The sequence below is a fragment of the Eurosta solidaginis genome, chromosome 2 (genome assembly GCF_040869045.1).
Source record: "Eurosta solidaginis isolate ZX-2024a chromosome 2, ASM4086904v1, whole genome shotgun sequence".
Lineage (NCBI taxonomy): Eukaryota > Metazoa > Arthropoda > Insecta > Diptera > Tephritidae > Eurosta > Eurosta solidaginis.
The window spans coordinates 83216342-83243237 of record NC_090320.1 but is presented as its reverse complement, the minus strand read 5'-3'; the positions used below and the strand labels follow the sequence as shown (position 1 = coordinate 83243237).

Below are 26896 nucleotides of genomic sequence, written 5' to 3'. Positions count from 1 at the left end.
TTCCAACAATGTGCTGAATTTAATTGAAGTTCATACATTGGGAATTGTCTCGTGATAAATTTTCCATAAATATACTGAGCACTCTTTATGTAGGCTGTTTTCTTAACATCTAATTCTGGTCGTACCGGATATGACAGTTTTGCTTCAGGTCCACACTCATACTATTTTCAGATTCTGTTTCATAATTTTCATCATTTTCAACATTGGAATTGGCATCATCATTATCATCATTGTAATTTTTTGATAACTCTGTTTTAAGCTTCATATTTATCAAAGGTTCAGCTTCCTTAGTATTACAATTAGAAACATCGTCATCTCCCGTTAAGTTTTTATGAAGTTTAGTTTTATTCCTAGGTTTAAATTCTTCACTATCCGTACTAGAATTAATACCATTATCAACATTTTTCGTAAAGTCTGTTTGAGTTTTTAAATTTGCCAATGGTTCGCCTTTATCAGTATTAGAATCAGAATGGCCTTGCCATCTTCACCGGGTATATATTGATATTCGGGCGAAAAAACAAATGGGCCACTTATAATTGAACACCTGATATTTATTCGCATACATATGTTGCATATGTGAAACATATAACGGTGTACCAGTGGCTTGTTATGCAGCGGAAGCTGGATGAAGCATTGGATTTTGTGTTGCAAAGTAGGCGACATACGTTGCTGTTGATGGATGCGCATATTGCGGATATGTTGGTGGTTCACAAGTCATTAATTGATTAGAAGTTTCAACTTGTTGCGATTGTTGTTGTTGTTGCTGGCTGTTGATGTGGTGTTAACGTTTGTTGTACAATTTATTCGGGTGCTTGCACATATTGTTGGTGATGTTATGGTGCTGGAAAACCTTCCGATATTGAAAGTCGTTGATTAGTGTAATCTCCACGTACTGAACTACACCCACGACCACGTCCGCGGTAGCTATTACATCTGAAGGCGCTTAAGTTACAGGCATAGCTGACATAGCTTATATAACCGGTTGACTTTAAAGTAAAAACCAAAACAAAATATTAGAATCAGTGTTTATGAATAACATATTTAAAATAAGCTCTTACAACAACGTGATCGGCGGCTACATCCCCGTGAAAGTAGTGTGGTGTTGCCCCTGTATAAACGTGGGTACTGGATGTGCTCAACCGTGCAGTTTTCTTCTAATTTGAGCAAATGTATGTTCTTACAGCCACAGCTGGAATATTTGGGTATTGCTATGCGCACATCGCCAAAATCAAATTACCTAGAATGAAAAAGAAACTCATATCAGTAAGAATAGATTAAAAGTTTTTAATATAAGCCGAAAAGTGTTCTATAAATAGGGTTCCACAATTAGCTCTTTTCTGAGAGGCCAAAGGCACAAGAGAAATTTCAGATAACTAGAATTAGAACCTGGTAAAGTAACTTCAAGTGAACCTCCACCATGCCTATGCATTTTCCGATGGCAGGGGTACCCAAAGATACTTTGCTGTTGAATTCATAGAGAACATAAAATTATAACAAGGGTCAATTGATTGATGTTACGAAGTAAATTAGACGTGCTACAAAAACAAATAAATACACATGACTGTTTAATCTATTATGCGAAGTTCTTGAATAGATGTTCAAATTGAAAAGGGCAAAGTACTGCTAAAACTGCTTTCCCCAAGAAACCCGGGAACGAATTGATATGACTACGCCTATCCTTCCTTAGAAGCAGTGCCGAGCGCCAGTTCCGTGCTGGACAGGAAAATAAAAGCTTGGTTGTCTCCAAGTTGATCATAAGATATAGAATATACTCGTTTGCTGCATCTGACCAGTATATCTAATTCTCCCCGATTTTCTGGGCTCAGAGAGGGTATTCTCCTGAAAGGTGCATTTGTTGCACCCTGCTGCCTGGCCGCCCACCCAACAACACCAGGCACGACGGAACTTGCCTTGGGACACCCAAAGTGCACCCACGCTTCTCATGGCTCCAGTGCGTTAGAGGGCTTAGAGTATACCCGCGGTAGGTATGCCTGTCGTAAGAGGCGACTAAAATACCAAATTGATTCAAGGGGTTACCAGCGCACTATATAGCTTCTCCAAACCCAATTGTCAACCTCACCTATCCGCGGCGAATCTTGTTTCACTAACAGACGAGGCTCTGGCCACCCCAAGCTCCTCATGGAACTTGGGGGTGGAGAGGGAGGGATGGCCTGAAGGGTTAATGTGGACATATAAATCGTTCCCGAGATGGTCGGGTTAGCACCTTAATGGTCCTGTGTTGCTGGAGCGTACCGGATCTGTATCCGGCAAAGGACCATCACATCGATAACATTGCCCAAAGCGTTCGGGATTAACGTTATCGCTACAACAACAACAACAACACACCAGGTTTGAGACAATCTATGTTACTGTTAGGAGGTTATGTTACAAGTCGCTACAGCGCAATAATAGACTTCTCGAAAGATAACCTAAGAATCCCAAGAGCTTTCTTACAGGGCATTATAGACTGAACGGCCGTATGCAGAAACTGGGCATACTATCGAATAACACCCTGCAAAAATCGGGAGTACTCCATACATGCATGTATGGAGTATAATGGTAAGTACTCCAGTGGACCACATGATCCAACGATTTCGGCAGGGACATGATCCAACGATTTTCGCAGAGCACATGCCGATTTTGTGATCGATCAGCAGACGGCGGACCATATTCTTCTAGAATGCGACGCAATCTCAAGACTTAGGCCTAAGTTTATTGGCTCACCATTGCCAGAGCATTCCCACATTTAATCCCTGAAGCCAAGAAAACTGCTAGGGTTCATCAAGGAAGTTGGCTAGGATGAGGTGCTATGAAGGATATGTGCAAGTCACTGTGCAATCCTCAATAAATTAACTATCTACGTTCCGGTAACAAGCACCATTGAGGTACTAGCCCTACCATCTCGGGAACTATTGATATGACTACATTAAACCTTCTAGGGATTTAATATTAATGACCGCAGTACGAAAGTCTGCTAAAGTTTACCATTCTATATGAATGCTCGATATATAGCTTTCCACGTTTTGAATCAGTAATGAAAAGAGCAAAATTTACTAAAATTTTAAATGGCTGTGGGTAATAAGGTGTTGATGTCCTCTCCTAACGCAATGTAATGGCAACAGCGACGCAGGGAAAATGACAAAAATTTTGTAAATATACTGATAATAATTAATTAATTCCTCCCTTTCTATGCAGTTCTATGCATACAAACATATGTATTTTGCTCTCCAAACGCTAGTTAAAGAAATCAATTGGTAATTCGATTTCTTTGGTATTTGCATTCTTCAGTTGGTTATCAACAAGAGAATGACAAATTGTCACTAACAAATTCATACATGTTGTTTATATATTTAATATGATAGGTAATTTACTTACCCTTTCTGGTGCGATGATTCCTGGACAATCGGGCCTGACTAGTCGCGATTTATTTTGCCCAAAGAGAGCATGCTTAACGCGAACCATATCATAATGAGGCACACCTTCGGTGATGCAGCAATCAAAGAAATTTCTGCTTCTGATGCTTCTATGATAGCAGCAGCAGCTCCCAGTGGCGGCACATAAATAAGAGTTGCATGCGGATCAGTTGCCTTTTTTGCTTCGGCTACCTATTCAATTTTAATTCACATTACATTATCTACTATTGCAATTTTTAATCAATATAAGTTACCGAAGCAAATACCGGAAACCCAGATGCGTAGTTCCACCCTTATTTGGGGAAATACATCCAACCAATTTGGTACCGTATTTCAAAGCATTCTGGTTGTGGAAAGTACCTCGTTTACCGGTAAATCCTGGCAAACAACACGTGAATATGCATTTAGTTGCAGGTTTCCTCTTGTTTTGGCATATTCTGAGTTGAATCGCATTCCGACTGAGATGTTATCTATTAGAATAATATAGCATTTTTTTATTATTTAAAAATGCACATGCGTATGAAAAGCAGAAAGTAAATAATGTTGTTGTAGCGATAAAGATACTCCCCTTTATCGACATTGTTGACCCTTTGCGGGTGCAGATCGGGTACGTTCCGGCAACAAACACCATTAATAACTTAACACTAGCCCAATCATCTCGGGAGCGATTTAGTATGACTACATGAAACCTTCTAGGCCATCCCGTCGATTCTATACAACTAAATATTATTTTCTTCGAAGGCCGCCAACGCAGAAAGGTGTTCTGTTCAACAAAATTTTTAATTTCCGCTTTCGGATTCTAAAAACGGAGCTCGACAAGCGTCTTTTGATACCACCTTTGTTTAGGTTATGCACTGTCTTGTAAAACGTTACCTTTTTTTGGTTTTGGAAATCGAATCTTCCAATTCAAATTGGTGGCAAGAGGACTTGGTTGCCTCTAGTTAAAGCGCCAGGTTAATTTAGAAGTGCCTAAACAGCTAACACATGTCACAACATAACTTAAAAGCCCGTAGTACAAGATTTTTTTCTTTTTACACACCAGGTTAAGCGAGAGCTTGTAAGTTTTATTATCACAATTTTTTTTTTTTTGAATGGCACGGATGCTAGTCCATAACGCCAGGTTGTATGTCGGATGGTTCTTTTTTCAGATTGTTGTATATGTAAATTTAGCTCCACTAATACACAATGGTAGTACCAATTGACCATGTGTAGCAGCTTGCAATTTGGTATTAAATATTGTAATTGTTCGTATTTTCAATTGGGGTTGGTTTTTACTTTGCACCACGCCATGTTATATTCAATTTGTCTTATTTATTTCAATTTGACTTTTATCCAATTGGGGTAATTATTTTTCGGTTTGTAAAAGTATTTACGTCGTCTCAGGTATATATTTTAAAGAATTTATATTCATTCTGGTTATGTGTACATGACTGTGCATTAATATATAATAAATTTTCAATCCCGTTATTTGTTCTTTTTGTCCTTGGTGGAGTTATATGTATATTATCGCAATTTTATCGCAGTTTATATATAAGGTCATCTCTACCCCGTTATATATTCCATTTATCATATATGTATGAGTTTATGTAAAACGAAAGTTTTACTTATATTTTTAGATTTAACATAATTTTTAAATTAAATGTTGACATTATTTTTTAATTTATTTGATTTTAATTGTTCCGGACTTTTGCCCGTTTGCCGTTTATATGTTGAATGAATTTATTAACATTTTAATGTTAAATTTTATTTTGCCCGATATCAATTATATGTATTTTTTGGACAAAATGAATATTTTTATTTTAATGTTTTTTCAGATTTTTGTCCGATAGCAATATAACCTTTTTGCACAATTAGCATTTTTTTTTACCACGAACTCGTAACACGCACAATTATTTAGTATTTTTAAAAATTTTAATTAGATTTTTGCCATTTCGGCTCCCGCACGATCCGCCATTTTATTCTCAACCGCATGAGAAGAGTCCCTTTATAACACACGTTAAGTTGTGGGGAAAACCGAACTTGACGCGACGACGTCACAAACCGAAGTGTATTACACTGATGACCTGATACGAAACATTTATTCTCTCTAAATTCGTTTCCAGGTATGGGTCTTGAAGTTCATTCGATTGTAAACAAAAGTTCATTCGTTTCCAAGAATGGGTCTTGAAGTTCATTCGATTGTAAACAAAAGTTCATTCGTTTCCAAGAATGGGTCTTGAACATCAGATGGCTATAGAGTTGCCTAAACTACCAAAAAAAAAACTCCAAGAAATCCGTTCGGCCTCATTATTTTCAAAAAAATCAGCAAGTAAGGTGATAAAAACTTATTAAAATTTATAAAAAAGGCAAAGTTTTGTAGAAATATTTTGTGGTAGATAATTGAAAAAACATGAAATAATATATTTCGATTGCGTTGCTTTGCTTTGTTGCGCTGGCACCGCCATAAGATAACAATGAACGGCTAGCCCCTTTTTCACTTTGATGCGACCAAAATGGTTATGTACATACATATGTATGTCTACATACAATAAAAAACGCAAAAAATTTATAAGAAATTACGAAATTAGATCACTTGGTGAAGTATCTGCGTTGTCGTCCGCAAAAGGCTGTTAATTAACCTATACGTATACTTACAATTTATCTCAGCTGTCAAAAGTGGAATGTTGCAACGCTCCACAAAAACCTGACCTTTATGCATCCAGTTACATCAATGCGAAGACTAAGAAGCTGACCTTTTCACCAATCGAAAGCTGCTACCAAAACCCGTTTCGTGTGCAGCCCTTCGATGAAAGGTGTTGTCACTGATAAATTTTCTACGGTTGAAAAATAGTTATTTTTTCTTCGGATTTGTAATCCAGACAAAAATTCGAGTTTCTTGATATCCCATTTGACAATCTTGAGTAAGTTTTCGGTGAAACTTATAAATTAAACCTTTACCATGTAAAATACCCCAAAGTTATTCTGAAATGCTCAAACTTGATTTTGAGCATGATGTTATCTATGGCCAATATTATAAAAAATTCACATTTTCACGCACTCTCAGAGAACGAGAAGTTTCATATCAGTCATCAGTGGTGTATTATCACAATTATATTTCTTCTTCGTTTTAGAATGTTTTCCCGGAATAATTAATAAATTGTCATTTCGATGACAGCATGAAACGTCGATGTGTTAGTGGAGAGCGAAAAAAGCTTTGAATGTGTGGGTGAACTAGTTACCTCTGGCTTGTAGGGTGGTCAGGTGTTTCGCTGAAACGATATTATTAAGAAAAATTTGCACTGCAAAGTTTTCCGAAATAACAAAATTAATAAGTGGCTATACTGGCTACGTAATGTGTTTGACAGTGGCAGTGAATACGTAGTGACACGTTAAGGCCCCATTACTGATACTTAGCATAGACTGGACTTGACTTGGCGTAAACTTGGCAACTTAGCCTTGATTATACTCCACTTAGCGCATACAATCTGGCATCATAATCAATAAATGTCAATTTGTATGACAAAATATCAAGATGAAATGGAAACAAACAAATGGCATCTCAAAATGTAAACGTCACTTAGAACTTACATAGAAAATCAAGATTCAACAGACTTCAAAGTCAACTTAAGTGTTGCTAAGTTTTGAGTAAACAGTAACATGAAATGTTCATTTAACAGAACTGTAAGTGACAGTTCTCAAGCCAAGTCAAGTCTATATAGGGCCTTTAGACGACAAAGTCATAAAATACGAACTACTAAAGCGGCAATTACCCACCGACGTGTGCCGTACGTACGGACGTTTGTCGTACGAAACACGTTTGACCGAACCCTCAAGCCCGTAGGAATCAGTGTGTGCGTCTGTGTACATGTACATAACATATTTGTGTGTGTATAGTTTACAGATAAGCACTGTTGCCATTGACCATTTTGCATGCATGCTTATGGAAACATCAACTTTTTCCAATTTAATTTTTGTTGTTGTAAAAGGCTGTAATTAATATTAAATAAATATAGATAGATTACATATTTATAATCTGCACTTTTACATAATTATTTCGAATTATTTTCACAATTTTTCAAACTTTCATTAGGTGTTTTTGCATAAAACTGCGAACGGTCAAAAATTAGCGCACACAAGTTTACTAGGCAACTCTGTCTAGTGAGAGAGCGATCAGCTGACCCGTTCTTACGGAAAAAATCAAAATTGTTTTGATTTTTACGTTCCGGGCTACGTACGTACGGGCGTTGCACGTCGGTGAGTTTTCGTTTACATTGCACACTCATAAGATTGGTCGTGTCAGCTGACACGTTTTTGGTACGTACCATGGTACAATAACCAGGTAAAGGCATCAGAGTTGCATTTTACATGTTTTTTTTATTCGAAGGTGGTCATAAAATGTCAAACTTTGTTTATGTTTACATTTTTTGTTTATTTACTTTTGATGTGAAAATTTATTAGGTAATTCTTTACTTTAGCTCACAACTACTAAAACTCGTCCAAAAATATCGGGAGAGGTGTCAAAAGACGCGCTTAGGACCCAGGACCACGAATCCGAAAACGGAAATTGAAAATTTTATTTCTTTCCAGATATATTTACAAAGTTGAAAATTTTCATGTGGCTGTTGTAATTTTGATGGTGTTGTAATTTTGATGGTGTTGTGTACCCACAAAAAAAACTGTGGGTAAAAGTGTTTTGCGTGGATATAGATTTGGTCTCCCATGGTAATTTTTCATAAGCGCGGCCGAAGGCCGCCAACGCAGAAAGGTGTTCTGCGCAAAATTACTATGGATCCCACCCCCGGTTTCGGAGGTACCCGCGGGTCTTTTTTTGGTTTATCGTTAATATCTTTTGAACGAATTAAAATTTTTATTTTCCGCCTTCGGATTATTAATACTGATGTCAAGACGCGTCGTTTGACACCTCTCTCGATGTTTTTTGTAGCGTATTAGCAGTCGACCCCTCAACTAGACTATTACCTGCTCAAAAATACTATGGATTCCACCCCCGGTTTCGGAGCGCTCCGGTGCCATTTTTCAGTTTTTTGGGAATATTTTTTGACAGAAATAAAATTTTTAATTTTCGCTTTCGGATTCGTCGTCCTGAGTCCAAAACGCATTTTTTACACCTCCCGATATTTTTGCACGAGTTTTTGCAGTTGTGAGCTAAAGTTAAGAATTACCCCGCAAGATCAAGGTAGAGGAAAAATTGGGAAAAAGCTTGTAGCGTTAGCTTCCCTAAAATGGCTTAATTTTTTCGCTCCATTTTCAAGCCTGTGACCTTATTGTGGGAGCTCAGAGAGTAAATTTGATGCCCAACTCCACTCCATCCCTATATTTACCGTCTTTGATGTAAATATTGTTTCCCGAATGTTGTAAGATAAAAAATATAATATAATTTTATGTATGACTTAGCAGTGCTAATCAAGAGTTTGTAAAAAACGGAAGTTGTCTCATCGTCCCCAACGGTCATTCCTAGAGTTATCTACCAAAATATCCGACAATACTTTCGCCGCTACAACGTGAAGGAAGGACGAAGGATAAATAATAAAGTCCCTTCTAGATGTTCGCTTTTTTTAAGTGACACCGTTGGAGCGAAAGGTCAATACTTCGCACGGAACAGCTGCAGCACACAAACGGATATGCATGATGTACCAGTGATGCCGTGAAACCCAATGCATGATGTACCAGTGATGCCGTGAAACCCAGGCGCAGTAACCTCCCCTATTTTCAGGGCCACCATTAGTTTACAAAGAGCAAAAATATGCTATACAAGTATACGCAAAACGGCCCTTATCAGGGCCACCACTAGTCAACAAAGAGAAAAAAATGCTAAACAATTATACCTACGAAAACTTGCCCTTATCAGGGCCACAAACAGTTTGCGAAGAGAAAATATTGCTAGACAATTATGTTTTACATGCTATAGATTTACTTTTGGATTATTTATATCATCCATATGATGACAAGAAAAAAATTGGAGTATAACCGATACTGGAGTTGAAAACGGAAATATTCCAAGCCGAACTTTTACCGTAGCAGGTACCGATATCAGATCCAACCTAAAGCCGAAATTGCTACAAAAGCCTCCTGGCTAGAGCCAGAAGGATAACCCAGAACTGTAATTGAAGTCAGTACTACAACCGAACTAGTATCCAACACAACCGTGCTTTTTTTAGTTAAAAAAGATTACATCTAAAGACATGGAGTACATATCCTTCAAAAAAAACTGCACCTCAAATACCGACACGACGAGTTTCCAACGCTAAACGTTATTATGTATATATGTATCTTCGATATTTATTAGGTTACTAAATTACATAATTTTTACTTTATAAAATACATGAAATTTTTAAATAAAAAGTACCTATTCATGAACATACTATTAACTCAGCATTTTATATACAATCTCATCCCAAATTTTCAACATCTCTTGGAGACAGTAACGTTAGCACTCATACATACATGTATTGAAAATAAGGTCCACTACAAAAAACATTTAGCAATAGCATTTCCCAATATAATTTTAATACTACAAAATAACGACCTTAGGCGGATAAAGTAGGAACAATATAATTCCAAAAAAGTTGTATCTCACTTTACATTAAACTGCCTTGGAATATAAATACATACACTAAAAGATGCATACAATACAAAACGGTTCCTTATTTATATATCATAAACAAAATTAATGTTGCGACCATTGGATATTTTTCAAATCAATTGGTTCTAGCACCATCTCCCATAATGGAGACATTTCACGTAAACGTTCGATATGTTTGATGCAGGTATCGGTAATATAATCAACCTCTTCAACGGTGGTAAAACGACCAACACCAAATCTATAAAAATTTAACAATAAATTACTTTCAAATTAACTAAACAATTCAGTACGGTAAACTCGTATACCTTATTGAACTATGTGCCAAATCCTCATCAGTTCCAATCGCACGTAGGTTCCAGTGATGCAGAAGTACACGCTGAGGCACTAGACAACGCCACATCTTTTAAGGCCATAAGTAATGATAAATTTAATAAACCACTATACCTTTGCTCTGGATCACCATTACATATACCATGTGATAATCTTGAAGAGATGCGATCATATAAACGTTTCGACAGAAAATCTATTAATTTCTTATCATATTCCATTTCTTTGAGTGCAAGATAACATGCAGCACCAAATCCAATAACAATAATCCGAAGGCGGAAAAGAAACATTTTAGCTCGTTCAAAAAATATTCCCAAAAAACCGAAAAATAACCCCGGAGTGCTTCCTGACCGGGGTGGGATCCATAGTATTTTTGCACTGGCGGCATTCGGCCGCGCTTATAAAAAATTAATCTGGGTGGGTCCAACACCGGTTTGGAGACCAAAACTATATCTGCGCAAAACACTTATGTCCACAATTTTTTTTGTGGGTACAATTATCATCAACATTACAACGCGCACATGAAAATTTTCAACTTATTTTGCAAATATCTCTTGTCCAACACAAAATATTTTACCTCCGCCTTCTGATTATTGTTGTCGAGGTCAATGCGCGTCTTTTAACACCTCTCTCGATATTTATGGACGCATATTATTGGTTTCATGCTGACGTATAGAATTACCAAGAGTTGATGCGCTGGAAACGTTGAAGAAGTGATTTAGCTGCTATATGTAAATAAATCATAACAACAAATTAAATATATATATATATATATATATATATATGTAAGGCGCGATAACCTCCGAAGAGATCTAAGGCCGAGCTTCTCTTCCAATTTGCGTCATGCTCCTCCTGATTTTATCTACAAATTGGCCGGACGGGACCTACATGTTTTATGCCGGCTCCGAGCGGCATCTGCAAGGCAGATGAGTTTTCACTGAGAGCTTTTCATGGCAGAAATACACTCGGAGCGCTTGCCAGTCACTGCCGAGGGGCAACTCCGCTTAGAAACATTTTCTTCTAATTGAAAAACCTTATTTCTCAAATTTTGATGTTGCTTTGCCCGGGAGTTGAACCCAGGGCATACGGTATGATAGGCGGAGCACGCTACCATCACACCACGGTGGCCGCCAAATTAAATATATATCATTTAAAAATCAGCTAATTACCTTTATTTTCCATTTAAAATGCCTTTTTCCTCCAGCCTCATCAGCAAACCAACTTTTTTCTTTTTTTGTTTTGGCTTTGTTGACGAAAATTACATGTGAAATTTTTCTTCTTCCATCACTTTTGACAGAAGAAACTGAAAGAACGATTGACAGTTTATGTACAATCGGCAACAACAAAATACACGGGAGAGTTGCATTTTCGCTAATGCTTCTACCTGGTAATTGTACCATAGTACGTACGTTCGTGAGTAACTGCCACATAAGCTACCATACGGTGGCAAAATCCTGAGCCAGATAAATAATTTTGCATGTAAATGCAACAACAACGATTTGAGCCAGATAAATCCGGATAGAAGTCTGGTTCAATTTGTGAGCCAGATAATTTGTTAATTACTCGTCTTTAGGTTGGCAACGCGGCCTTTAATATACCTACTTTTTCAAAAATAGATGTCGCTGCTTAGTCTTTCGCCGTATGAGTTAAATGAAAAACAGCGGCGACATCTGCCTGTCACATTACACGTGTGCGAAAATTTCACGACATCTGCTTCTCAAGTCTCTCAATGATCCAGAGCATTCCCGTGAGAATTGAGCGTGAGCCGGAGCTGTAAAACTCACTGAAAGACGGCACTAGGCGAATGTGAGTAACTACGACGCAAACATTCACGGTGAGATACATAATACGGGCCTTAAGGCCGCGGCAAATTGACATTCTTCATATAGATGCTTTTAACACAAGCTTACGCATTCCAATAACATCGCCACAATCAACCAAGATGTTGCATTTGTAAATATGAAGGAACTTTAGTCTTGGCTGAAGTTTATTTCGCCTTGCCCATTCACATACAAAATTTCGAGAAGCACTGTTATAAACATTCTCCCTATACAACAAAAATACTTGCTAGCTTATTTTGTGTAGTTGTTGGTGTTGTTGTAGCGATAAGGTTGCTCCCAGAAGGTTTGGGAAGTGTTATCGATGTGATGGTCCCTTGCCGGATACAGATCCGGTACCCTCCGGTACCACACACCATTAAGGTGCTAGCCCGACCATCTCGGGAACGATTTATGTGGCCACATTGAACCTTCAGGCCATACCCTCCCTCCCCAACCCCAAGTTCTATGAGGAGCTTAAGGTCGCCAGAGCCCCGCCTGTTAGTGAAACAGGATTCGCCGCGGATAGGTGAGGTTGACAAATGGGTTTGGAGAAGCTATATATTGCGCTGGCAACCTGAAGAGTTGCGCTACACAGCCCCTTGAATCTGGTATTTTAGTCGCCTCTTACGACAGGCATACCTACCGCGGGTATATTCTGACCCTCTAACCCGCTGGGGTCATATTTTGTGTCGTGGTCGATTGTTATATTAGTTTTTAATTCCGAAAAATGTTAGAAAATTACCAACCTGCGGGAGAAATAATTCCATTTGCAAAGGGTGCCAACGCGACACGAACATTCCCGTTATGTCATGTTTCTGCGACCTTTTCTGTCGTGTAATATTTTAATTTTTGGCGAACATTTGCGCGAACTGTTCGTGCGTGTATGGCGAAATAGCTCATAATCGTAGTAATTTCTGAACGGAACAGACGTGCGCGGAAAAGCAAAATGGACAATAAAAAATTTCTGAGTGAATTTATTGAAATGTATAAATTTTTTTTACGCTTAATTTCCACAGCCAGCAATATTGCTGCAGCACAATTGTTGTCCGTATTCATCGCTGTCTGAAAGAGAACTAATGTTCGGCCAAAAGTTCGTATGGTACATGGCCAAAGCTGCGAACAAGATTGGGGAATGTTCGCGGAAATGTTCGTGTCGTGTATTTGGCGCTTTAGCCAAAGCAAATGTCAGATTGTTATTATGATTTGCTTGCAACAAAATTTGGCAGTTTGCTACTTTTCCATATCAGATGGCGCCAGTGTCGCTCTATCTACCGGTCTCATTAAAAATACTTGCAATCTACTTATGATAGCCGTGTTTTTTAACACGCGTATATCCGTTTACGCTTAAACTTTATATGGACTGCTAAGCAACAAACTTTAAATACACCTCTGAAATTGCTGCTCATAAATTTTGTCCTACTAAATTTCAATACGCATTATACTCAGATGTAACTGAAATATGTGTCTTTGTTTCACCCTCTACACTAATTCTATGTATTCTATGTGTGTCCACAATTCATCGCAACTGATTCAGCTATATGTTATACCCTATGGCCATCAGAGCGTTGTGTCTCCGCTTTTCGGTACACCCTGTTGCTGTAGCTACCACAGCCGCTAAATGGATATCCTAAGCAGTATTTAAGCGAGAATAGGCGTTTTTTTCACGCGCAAATGACAAGCTTGTGTTAAACTCATCTATATGGAAAACTGCTTATGTGACTGAGCTATTACATACTTATTTGGGTTGCTAGAATACACAATTTGTCACATTCACCATATCTATCTGGCGATCTACCATGTAAATTTTTCGAGCAATTTTCGTTCATAAAGTTGCCAGCACTGTTCAACGCCATCTATGAGAGTGAGACAGCAAAGTAATAAGATAAAGCAAGTACACTATATGTGCCGTAGCGACTTTGTACATTTATCTATTAAAAATTAAGCACTTTTTGTAAGTTAAGGAAAATAAATCTTTTATATCAATTGCTGGTCTTAAGTTATAAGTAAGTTAACTTATTGTTCTTTTGATTTTACGTCCAAAATTTACAAGACGGTTAGAAAATCGCTCGTGTATGAATGGGTACATATATAGTAAATTTTCTGCCGTGAAATTTGGGGAGATTAGATTTTTAGCCGATTTCTTCAGCCTTTTGTGGCACTTTAAATTTTTTATTCGCCAATTTGCATGGAAAAAAATATTCCGGCGTCAAAAGAAATTAACGAAGGCCCAAAATATCACTCCGGACCTCTCCGAAACCGGGGTGGGAACCATAGTATTAGTTTTAGCATTTGACCTCTATTGCAAGGTAGTGCTTTAGCGCAGAATATGTTTATTCATTGTTGGCCGCGTAATAACCACATAAAAACTGCCAACTTCAACTCGGATATAGTTTTGGTCTACAAACCGGTGTTAAACCCACCCAGGGTAATTTTTTATGGTAATTGTGCAGTTTAGGGGCCCACCCTAAAATTGGACCTTTTTTTTTTGAATGAGGTATCAACAGACGCGTATTCACGTCTAGATAAAGAATCCGAAAGCGGAAGTTAACATTTTTTACCCGTTCAAACATTATTAACGAAAAACCGAAAAAAGACCCACGGGTACTTCCGAAACCGGGGTGGATCCATAGTATTTTTGCACAGAACACCTTTCTGCGTTGGCGGCCTTCGGCCGCGCTTATAAAAAATAACCCTGGGCTACGCCATGCCAAGTTGTTGTTGTTGTTGTAGCAATGTTCGCCCCACCTAATAGCGCGACCGATCACAAATTGTCATCAATATCATCTAACGGGAGTCCAAGGAAACTTGCCGTTTCAACAGGGGTGGACCATAAGGAAAGGGGTGTTAGAGGCGTTGGTTCCACATTACAATTGAAGAGATGGTTGGTGTCATGTGGGGACACGTTGCAAGCGGGGCATACATTTTGTATGTCGGGGTTGATTCTGGATAGGTAAGAGTTTAACCTGTTACAGTATCCAGAACAAAGTTGAGCAAGAGTGACAGGCGTTTCCCTGGGTAGTATGCGTTCCTCTTCCGCAAGTTTTGAATAATTTTCGTTAAGCACTGGATTCACCGGGCAATTCCCGACATAAAGGTCCGACGCCTGTCTATGGAGTTCACCAAGGACCTGCTTGTGTTTTTCCGCTTCATACGGCTGGGTTCTCAGGTGCCGTATTTCCTCAAAATGCTTACGGAGATGACTCCTTAGGCCCCTAGGCGGTGCTCGTTCGTCAATCAGATGTCTGTTGGGATGCCCAGGTTTCTGGGTATTCAACAGAAACTGTTTGGTCAGCATCTCATTTCTCTCCCTGATGGGGAGTATTCTCGCCTCATTATGCAGATGGTGTTCCGGGGACATAAGAAGACAGCCCGTGGCGATTCTGAGAGCAGTATTTTGGCAGGCCTGTAGTTTCCTCCAGTGGGTGGTTTTTAGGCTTGGCGACCATATGGGTGACGCGCAGCACGTAATCGGCTGGCTAATTGCTTTGTATGTGGTCAAGAGCGTTTCTTTATCTTTTCCCCAGGTACTGCCAGCAAGGGATTTGAGGATTTTATTACGGCTCTGAATTCTTGGAACAATTGCGGTTGCGTGCGCACCAAAATGTAGATCCTGATCAAACGTCACACCCAAGATTTTGGGGTGTAGGACAGTCGGTAGCGTAGTGCCATCGACGTGGATGTTCAATATGGTCGACATTTGGGGCGTCCATGTTGTAAATAAGGTCGCGGAAGATTTAGTCGGTGACAATGCCAGGTTCCTTAAGCCCCTAGGCGGTGCTGGTTCATCAATCAGATGTCTGTTGGGATGCCCAGGTTTCTGGGTATTCAACAGGAACTGTTTGGTCAGCATCTCATTTCTCTCGTAGTAGAGACGCCCCCACACGTATGGTAGGAAGCTGTCACAGCTCGCCAGATAACTAAATCGTGAGCGCAGAACTCGTAAACTGCGTCAACTGGCAGCCGATGGTAACATTGGCATCCGACCACCTGCCCATACTTATTTCGCTTGAGCGTACCGCCGACTTCATCGTCACTGAAAAACGCACTTTCATAAACTTCAAAAAAGGAAAGTGGGAAGAATATAAATCCTTTACAGACAGCCGCTTTGCTGCCCTCCCTATCCCGACTGATGCCCGCCAAGGGGAGCGTGCCTTCCGTAAGGTCATTAAATCCGCCTCGGCACATTTCATTCCCGCCGGGAGAATTCCCGAAATCCGGCCCACTTCCCGGCGGAGGCCGCAAACTTAGCGAGAGAACGTGACCTTATAAGACAGCTTGCTCCAGGCGACCCCCAAATAAGGGATATAAACCAACGCATCAGATTGCTTCTGGATGAACACAAGCGGGCGAAATGGGAGGAGCATATAAGAGGTTGTAACCTCTCTACCGGTGTGGGTAAACTTTGGTCCACCGTACAGTCCCTATCGAATCCGACTAAGCACAAAGACAAAGTTTCCATCGCCTTTGGCGACAAAGTGCTGTCGGACGCGAAAAAATGCGCGAGCGCTTTCTGCCGACAATATATATGCATCCTACGGTCGACAGAGATAGACGGAGAGCCAATAGACACGCACATAAACACAAATTCAGCGCGTCACCAATCACCATCACCGCTAAAGAGGTTGAGGACGCCATTGGTCGTACTAAACCATCCAAAGCAGTGGGCCCAGACGGCATAGCCATGCCGATGCTTAAAAGCCTAGGGAAAGAGGGTTTCAAATATTTAGCGCATTTCTTCAATCTGCCTCTTTCCAACTTTGTCATACCTGAGAAATGGAAAATGGCCAAGGTGGTCCCGCTACTAAAGCCTAGGAAACCAGCTAACATAGGTCAGTCGTATCGTCCGATATCTCTCCTATCGCCAGTGGCAAAGACGCTTGAAGCCATTTTGCTCCCTTATTTCCAAGCAGATTTGCAGCTAGCCCTAGCCCCTCATCAGCATGGCTTCAGAAAACTCCATAGCACTACCACCGCGCTAAATGCCATTAGCACCCAGATAAATTGCGGTTTAAATCAATACCCCACCATAGAACAGTACTCGTAGCGCTAGACCTATCAAAAGCTTTTGATACGGTCAACCATGGCTCGTTACTGCAGGACCTGGAAGGGTCTACCCTTCCCCCATGTCTTAAAAGGTGGACCGCAAATTATCTGGGTGGTCGGCAGGCATCGGTGCAATTTAGAAACGAAACATTAAAACCAAGGAGAATTAAACAAGGGGTGCCACAGGGTGGGGTCCTACCCCCACAAATTGTCATCAATATCCTCTAACGGGAGTCCAAGGAAACTTGCGGTTTCAACAGGGGTGGACCATAAGGAAAGGGGTGTTAGAGGCGTTAGATCCACATTAAAATTAAAGAGATGGTTGGTGTCATGTGGGGACAAATTGCAAGCAGGGCATACATTTTGTATGCCGGGGTTGATTCTGGATAGGTAAGAGTTTAACCTGTTACAGTATCCAGAACGAAGTTGAGCAAGAGTGCCACACATTTCCCTGGGGAGTATGCGTTCCTCTTCCGCGAGTTTTGGATACTTTTCTTTGAGTACTGGATTCACCGGGCAATTCCCGGCATAAAGGTCCGACGCCTGTTTGTGGAGTTCACCAAGGACCTGCTTGTGTTTTTTCGCTTCATACGGCTGGGTTCTCATGTGCCGTATTTCCTCAAAATGCTTACGGATATGTCTCCTTAAGCCCCTAGGCGGTGCTGGCTCATCAATCAGATGTCTGTTGGGATGCTCAGGTTTCTGGGTATTCAACAGGAACTGTTTGGTTAGCATCTCATTTCTCTCCCTGATGGGGATAATTCTCGCCTCATTATGCAGATGGTGTTCTGAGGACATAAGAAGACATCCCGTGGCAATTCTGAGAGCAGTATTTTGGCAGGCCTGTAGCTTCTTCCAGTGGGTAGTTTTAGGCTTGGCGACCATATGGGTGACGCGTAGCACGTAATCGGCTGGCTAATTGCTTTGTATGTAGTCATGAGCGTTTCTTTATCTTTTCACCAAGTACTGCCAGCGAGGGATTTGAGGATTTTGTTACGGCTCTGAATTCTCGGAACAATTGCGGCTGCGTGCTCACCAAAATGTAGATCCTGATCAAACGTCACACCCAAGATTCTGGGGTGTAGGACAGTCGGTAGCGTAGTGCCATCGACGTGGATGTTCAAAATGGTCGACATTTGGGACATCCATGCTGTAAATAACGTCGCGGAAGATTTAGTCGGTGATAATGCCAGGTTTAACGAGGCAAAAAAACTGGAGAGATCAGGGAGGTAGCCGTTTATTTTATTGCATAGCTGCGAGCCGTTGATGTACGCTGATGATGTCCAACTTGTGATTATTCTTAATGAAATATAAGATTATTTATGTTGTATGGTGGAAACCCCACACCTGAGATATAAATTTTAATACTTTTAGTTTGGTTATCAAACGATCCAAATCGATCTATATTTTTACTTGAAAATCAAACACGCTTTTTCTTTTCTCGATTAACCGGAAGTATCTTCCTCTTCTTTTTATTATTTTCTTTTCTTCTATTCAGGGTTGTATTACATTTATCTTTCGCCACAGAGCTGTTACAATATCAATAACCTGTTTTGTAATACAGGATTGTTACAAAGTGGGTATTTTACATACTAGAAGTTTTCTAGGACTTAGGCCACTTGCTGCTTCTAGATCTGACAGCTGTATCACTCCTAAAGCTTGAGTCTTAGCCTGGCAAGTGCAGGGCACGAGCACAGAACGTGCTCGATCGTATCCTCCTCCAACCCGCACTTCCTACATCTGCTATCACTGACCAAGCCTAATTTAAAGGCATGTTACGCCAGAAGGCAGTGTCCAGTCAGAATAACCATCATGAGTCTACAGTCCTCTCTTTTTAATGATAGTAGCAACTTTGTTAGTCTAAGGTTGTAAGACCTGCACATAATCTTCGACACTTTCCAGCACCGCGCTTGAACACATGCCTTTCCTGCTTGGTCAATCATGTGCACCTCTCGCCTTCTCAATCTCGCCCAATTTAATTGGGACGTCTAGGGAGCAAGCTTCAAGGGATGCGCCCTTTTTGGCTAGTTCATCTGCTTTTTCATTCCCATATATTCCCATATGCCCTGGGCCCCAACATAGATGTACGTTTCTCCCTGTCCCGATTCTTTCCAGAAACTGCTTACACTCTAACACACTTTTAGATGCTGTGCTATGCGAGATTATTGCCTTAATTGCTGCTTGGCTGTTAATATAAAAGTTAACACGGTTGCAGTTTAACCCATTCTCTTCCAGTGTTTCTACCGTTTTGGTTACGGCTAATATTTCCGCTTGGAAAACGCTACAGTAATCTGACAGCTTTTAAGATCTGTTTATTTCCGGATCAGCACAGTATACCGCAGACCCTGGAAACATCACAATCGACTTCCATTTTACGTATAATCCCGGCCGCTTACATTTTGAAATGGTCAAATAGAAAAAACCTACATTTTGTAGCTAGGATACGCCAAGCAAAATGCTATCGAATTATAAAAAATAATATTAATTATAAATGTGTCCTTTGTTTTTTGATTTTTAAATGCGTACGAACCGTTCTTTCGCGAATCTGTAAATACCCCTATTCAATATCGTTTTTATGTGTCTTCTCTATTCCAGATACAATATGAGTGAAGATGCAAGTGATAATCAACAAAACAGTGGTTCAAATCCTTCATCTACATCACAGCAAGATAGCAGTGTATTCGAAAAAATGCAGCAGCATGTTCGGACAAATAAGGTTGATGTAGCTATGTGGGCAACACGTCTTCTAACCGTCCTTTTTACAGTTAGCTACGTGATACCGATAATAAGGTAAAAAATAGAAATGTGAAAAAAATTTCAATATTTTCCAATATATAAATTGTATATACAGTAACCAGCAAAGCTCATTCAATAAAGTGCTTTTATCGAATGCGGCGACATCAGCATTACGTCTTCATCAACGCTTGCCCTCCTTCACGTTTACCAGGGAGTTTTTAGCACGACTGTTTATTGAAGATTCATGTCATTATCTTATGTTTTCGTTAATATTCTTCAACGTGCAGCCTACACTTTTAATTCTTGTTCCAATTGTTTTATTCGCTGTGCTACATTCATCAAGTTATTCATTAAAATTACTGGACGTGAGTAAAAAAAAGTTCTATATTTTTATATACTTTTAACGACTTTCTGATTTTACAAAACAGATTATTGGCCAAAATTCATGGTGGGGTGCAAGGTTTCTAATTTCATTGGTGGAGTTTCAGGCTCATAACATTTTGAAAGCAGCTGCCTTTGCTGAGATTTTTTTATTCCCTTTGGCTGTAGTATTTACTTTTAGGTAAGTTAATTTAATATGAAGTGAAATTGTTAGAACAAATTTTAGTCCCAGAAGCGAACATATCGTCGTAACTTTTTTGGAGACCAAAAAAAATTTTCCAAACCGACTATAATACTTTGAGCACACACCTAAACAAATTTTCTTTGAAATGACGAAAATTTCTATTGAGTCAGCAAGAATTTCATATTTTTGTATACCACAATGCAGTAATAAAGGTGATGTGAACAAAATAACCTCACTTTTTCGGCAGCTATATTTGCCAGTTTTACCTGTATTACAAACAGAATGAATTTTGGTGCTTCATTTTTCCTAAAAATTTCCTCAAAGAAATAAGTTTTGTGCCACATTTTTTCTTTATCCTTTTGGGAAACAACACGCTAATCTTTTTGTCAAAAAAATTCTGTTTTAAGTATTTATTTAATTAGGTGCTAAACGACTTTTATATCACAACATATAAATTAAAAACAAATTTTTTTGTCGTTTAAATTATGTTTTTATTCAATACATAAGTTTCGACACGCGCGTAGTGTCATCATCAGTTGTAGTTTTCAACTAAACATTGTCATAGGAGATATTCATAAGGAACCTAACAAAAACGGATCTATTGTGCAAGACTTTTCAGCCTCATTTTGTATCTGTAGGCTCTTGATATATCTAAGTACCTCTTCAGGCACATAGGGATTAAGAGTCCCACCACCTAGATGGGATAGTCTCTGCCTAGCTAGAGCGACGCATTCGCAGAGAATGTGAACCGGCGTTTCATCATCCAGCTCACAGAAACGACAAATTTGGGTATCAGATAGATTTAATTTACTTAGGTGATATCGTAGACCGCAGTGTCCCGTGTAGTACCCAGTAAGAGTTCTTAGGTCCTCCCTGCTTAGGTTAATGAGTTTGGCTGATACTTTCGTTGCAGGAAGTATAAACAGTTTGGCCTGGCTTTGCCCTGGGCAATCAATCCAGTGACGTCTGAATTGTTTAGTTTCCCAGTTACTTATAGTTTCCCTGGTGTGTGCTTTTGTGTGTCCACAAAAGTGCTCTGGACCATAGAATGCTGATGTAGCACCCTGCTTTACTAGGTAATCTGCATGTTCATTACCTTCATGTCCCTGATGTCCGGGAACCCATCCCAACAAAACCTTGTTTTTGGCTCCCAGGGCATTAAGGATTTCAGTGCATTCATCCACCAGCTTAGATGTAACTATGTAGGATTGCAAGGCACGCAGTAGATGTAGATGCTCTTCGATGTTGAGCCTCTCCGCAGACATTCTCTACCACAGACCTCTATTGCATGAATTTCTGCCTGAAATATGGTGGGCAACATCCCATTGGTATCGATTTTTTGAAGTCATTTCTAAGTCCTTTTCCTTTCTTTGTGTCTTCTTTCTTTATTTGTTAAATACTATTCAATCTATAACCAGCAAACGGTTATCATCACTACTGCTGTCTTTTAATATTTATTAACTACTTTTCTTTAGTTTTAAGATTTACATTTACATACATAAATATTTCACTATTGTCCGTTATATTTAATTTAATTTGATTAATCTAATTTATTATTATTATAAATGTTCAATTTTTATAGCTCATGCTATTCATGACTAGCACTGTTAAATAATTTGTCAAAATTGTTGTGCTAGGAACAAATTTTCAAATAAATACATACATACATACAAAGGCACTATAACAGTTTTGTTAGGATTTATAGACAATCCTTTGGTATCGCACCACGTCTCTATGATGCAAAGGGCTTGTTGCATGCGATCTGATATTGTATCTTCGTGCATCCCTGTGATGCAAATAACTAGGTCATCTGTATATCCTTGTGTGTCAAATCTCTTGGTTTTCATTAACTGAAGGAGGTCATCAATGACCAGGGTCCACAGGAGGGGAGAGCACACCTCTTTGTGGGCAGCCTCTTGTGGCAATCGAAATTGATTCAGTTGTCCCTCCCAGTTCAAAATGGATTTTTCTACTCTTTAACATAGACAGCACCCATCGTATTATTATAGGGCTTATGTCCTTGTCAATCATAGCTTGTTTGATAGCTTGATGTGTTGTGTTATCGAAAGCCTCTGATATATCAATAAAAGCGCAGAGGGCTATATTTTTTGACTCTAGAGCCTTTTAGATTTTTACCGTGAGACTATGAATAGCCGTCTCCGTGGATTTCCCTGATTGGTAGGCGAACTGATTCCTACACAGAGGGAGTTTATTTAGATTGACCTCCCTGATATGCTGATCTAAGATTTACTCCATACCTTTTAGGAGAAACGAGCTCAGGCTTATTGGTCGATACGACGAGGGCAGTTGCTCGGGTTTCCCTGGCTTTGGTAAGAATACTACCTTAACCTCTGCCCACCTGCTCGGGATATGGCAAAGCAGTAGTGATGCCTTATACAAAGTGGAAAGGACTGAGGCTATATGCTTTATCCCTTGCTGCAACAGACAAGGGTAGACCCCATCCGGTCCTGGTGACTTGAATGGGCTGAAATTAGACAGAGCCCATTGCACTCGTTTCACAGTGGTGAGCTTTGTTGCTAGGCTTTTTTCATTACTACTGATCGTTGGCAAATCTGCCATTATAGGTGGTGATTGATAGCCTGCTGTGCAGTCAGGAAAGTGTGTTTCGAGTAATAGTTTGCTCGTCTCTTCCGGCCGCGTGGTGTAGCTCCCATCTGTTTTTTTCAAGGTGTCAATTACATTTCTTTGATCTCTAGAAAGGGCTTCTTGTAATTGAACCGCTGCTGGAAGATCATTAATCTTTTCACAGTGTTCTCTCCAGGTACCCCTTTTAGACTTCCCAAGTTCTTTATTGTAAGATGTTAGAGCGACTTTGTATGAATCCCAGTCGCCCGTAGCTCTCGCTTTATTGAACAGCTTCCTAGCCTGGCATCTTAGCTGTCCAAGCTTTTTGTTCCACCAAGGCACATCACGTTGTGTACGTATCTTTCCTTGGGGGCAACTCTCATTGAAAGCTGTTTTAATGTCTCAGTGGAGCTGTTCAGCTTCCTTGTCAAGCTCCTTCACGGTGGTTATAGGTCGCTATAAGCTGTTACCAGCTTCCTCAATAATAAAACGGAAAATCTCCCAGTTCGTTTTCCTGGGATGCCTAAAAGCTGGCATTTGTTCTGGAAAGTGACCGATGTCGAATACAATGTGTTTGGTGTCCGACATTGATTCCTCTCCTGAAAGATGCCAGTTAGTGACGGTGCTGGCCATATTATGCCTGCACAGAGTAAGATCTAAAACACTCCCTCTAATAGCATTTACAAAGGTGGATTCATTGCCCCGATTCATAATGTTTATATTATTACTACTGATAAACTCAAGGAGGTACTAACCCCTGTTGTTGATGTTCGTACTACCCCATGTTTTATGATGGGAATTTGCGTCACAGCAGAGGATCCATGGCGTGCCACTCTGCTGAGAGTATTTGATGAGGGCTATTGTTTCGGTTGTTGGGGCCGTTTCTTCCTCCCCAGAAAGTAGGCAGAGGCCAAGATGGCCTCTTGGGGTTAGAATTTTAGCCCAAACTGCTACGAGATCAGCCGTCATAAACTGTAAAAGTAGAAGAAACATTAGTTTGTTGCTTAAAAGCATCGCCGCTCTTGGGCGAGAACTGGTGGCATAAATTAACTTACCATCAGTACTGTCCAGGCCTTTTACGGCACCGTGTTGAATCCAGGGCTCCTGGATGAAGGCTATTCACAGACCTTCTTCTGCAAAATTTTTAATTAGGACGTCTGAGGCTGCCTTGGCATGGTGAAGATTCACCTGAAGCCATTTCAGACGTCTTTGCTTTTGGGCTTTGATAGGGAGGGGAGACACTATTTATGGTCTTTGCGGCCACGTGTAGCCACCTTCCTTGCCCTATTGTTAAGCGGCATTACGGCTTCTTCAGCCGTTCGTCCTCGTCCTTTTTTGTTCCCTTTTCTGACATTGGGTCTCCCATGAGGTGGTTGCCTTGTTGCCTGGTTTTGGGCTGGCGGACTGTCGCTGCCTCGTTTGGCCGCTGTGGGCCAACACTAGACCCAGAAGGCCTGAGCTCTTCTTGAGAAGGTTTTTGGGGGGTGTCCGATTGACTCGGCAAATGCTGCTGTTCAGTAGGTAAATGCCTACTAGATACCTTCTGGTTCTTCGAACAGCACGTCAACCGTATCATCCCCCTCACCCTTATTGTCACTGCCGCTGGTATTTATATTTACCAGGGGCTGAGATGGCTTGGTTTTGGGCCTTAACTCGACTCTGTCAAACCCACAGAACATCAAGTAGTTGCGTTGCTTTAATAGCTCCGCAGACAACGGATCGTACTTTGTGCCCCATTCTTCTCCGTCCTTGTTTTTCTGTAAACAGGTCATTGTGTTTACCCCAGGTTTTTCTCGACGTTCACATTTGTCCTTTGTGGATTTTAAGAGGGATTTCAATTTCGTCGACGTTTTTGGAGCTAATCATATATTTCCATGCTTGAACACTTTTCAAGTCGTTGAAATAACGAGGATCGTACATCATGCTACACCAAGTTTTAGTGTCTTCCACGCCCACCGTGTCAAAAAAAAAAAAACGCTACTCTCCCTTGGCTCTTTTTTGTTCTGGTTTTTTTTTTATCAGCTGATCGATAATGCTACAGCAGTACCCATTATTTTCTGCGATGTTCATTATTTTTATCTTTTCTTTTACATACGCGGCTCTGCTTAGAGGAACATTCACTAGGCGATGAGCCATAGAATTAAAGACGGCTAATTTATGGGAATGATGATGGTTCGACTCAATCGGGATAAACCTCTCAGTCGATTTCGGCTTTCGATAAATATCAAAGTCGATAACTCCGTCATCATTATGCTTGAGTTTAAGATCCAAAAAGGGTAACTCTGTTGATTTCGTTTTCTCATGTGAACTGAATACTATCGTTATAAGAATTGAAAAAATTCAGCGTTTTTGCAATTTTGTCTCTCTCAATAATAACAATGCAGTCATCAACGTATCAACAGTAGAAACGTGGGAAAAGCGAACTTTGAATTAACTGTTCTTCGATTGTATTCATGGACAGATTACAAAGAAAAGGTATAAGCCCTTCTTAAACCGATTGGCAAACCATCAGTTTGTTCGTAGCAACCGACTCTTAACTGAAAAAAGGATTTATTTACACATAAAAAGGTTAAATCAAATAGTGTAGTTGCGATACACACAACTGATGATGACACCACGCGCGAGTTACGTCTTTATGGTGGACGTTGGGCAGGATACTTACGTTAGATAACCGCAATCAAGTAAAAACATTAATTTGTGTTATTATAATTTTCAACTCTTTATTCATTAGTTTTAAGGAACTACGGTTTACTTTCGTGTTAACTTATTGATACAAGATTTAAAGATCCTTAGTATTATTATAATGCTTTACAACCGACAAAGACCGACAGGTCGTTTTGATTTCGGGCAACAACTGCCTTTTCAATATTTTATAATCTTTCACTTAACCAAAATACATAAGGCGTCTTTTTGACATTACATATGTAGTGACTTATTTACTAAGCTCACTCAACAATTCACACATTCCCACTTATGTATTTTAGCTGCAACATAGTTGCAGTTATCGTTAATAATTGTTTATTATACTTATTGGGTTATCGTATACACCCAAGAATGTTTTGCATTCCCGAATGTTGACACCAATAAGTATATCCGTATGTACCATAAGCAAAACCCAGTTTTTCTGGTTGCAACAAAGTATCTTATTTACTTTATTTATTGTGTGGGTGGCCTGGTGTGGAATGCTGAGCATTACTTAAAAGTCCCAGGTTCTTATTTTGGGTGAACAAGTATATCTTAAAATAGACTTGTTTCCCATTTTTCTACAGTTTTAAGGGTATAGGGGGCATTCCACATACCTCGCGTGTCGAAACATATGTATTCGAAAAAACATAATTTAAACGACTAAAAGTTTATTTTTTAAATTTATATGTTGTGAAAAAAGTTCTAGTAGCGGCTTATAAACATATAATAAAATCTACTCCGATCGTAGTAGAGTTCAAAGGCAGTTATGTATGGCGGCCGCCGTGGTGTGATGGAAGCGTGCTCCGCCTACCACACCGAAGATCCTGGGTTCACGCCCCGGACAAAGCAACATCAAAATTTTAGAAACAAGATTTTTTAATTAGAAAAAAAATTCTTAGCGGGGCCGCCCCTCGGCAGTGTTTAGCAAGCACTCCGGGTGTATTTCTTCTATGAAAAGCTTCTCAGTGAAAACTCATCTGCTTTGAAGATGCCGTTCGGAGTATAAAACAAGTAGGTCCAGTCCTGCCAATTTGTAGGAAAAATTCAAAGGAGCACGATGCAAATTGGACGAGAAGCTCAGCCTAAAATCTCTACGGAGGTTATAGAGCCATTGGCTTGTAGGTGATAGGCCGTGGTTCGC

The 26896-nt window shown here is 39.8% G+C and overlaps 1 protein-coding gene across 3 annotated transcripts in view; it reads left to right on the top strand.

Moving 5' to 3' along the window:
• The first annotated feature begins 13949 nt into the window (after window positions 1–13949).
• The window catches only part of Kr-h2 (Krueppel homolog 2), a 56510-nt gene continuing 43563 nt past the window's right edge, over window positions 13950–26896 (top strand). The window contains exons 1-4 of one of the 3 annotated variants that reach the window (XM_067765945.1): window positions 13950–14091; window positions 19779–19973; window positions 20035–20284; window positions 20348–20481. In XM_067765945.1, the coding sequence (XP_067622046.1) occupies window positions 19786–19973; window positions 20035–20284; window positions 20348–20481 (572 nt within the window). In that variant the 5' untranslated portion in view covers window positions 13950–14091; window positions 19779–19785. Of the gene's footprint in view, window positions 14144–14382; window positions 14402–19778; window positions 19974–20034; window positions 20285–20347; window positions 20482–26896 lie in introns of those variants that run through there. The other 2 variants (XM_067765944.1, XM_067765946.1) reach the window with 2 other exon arrangements.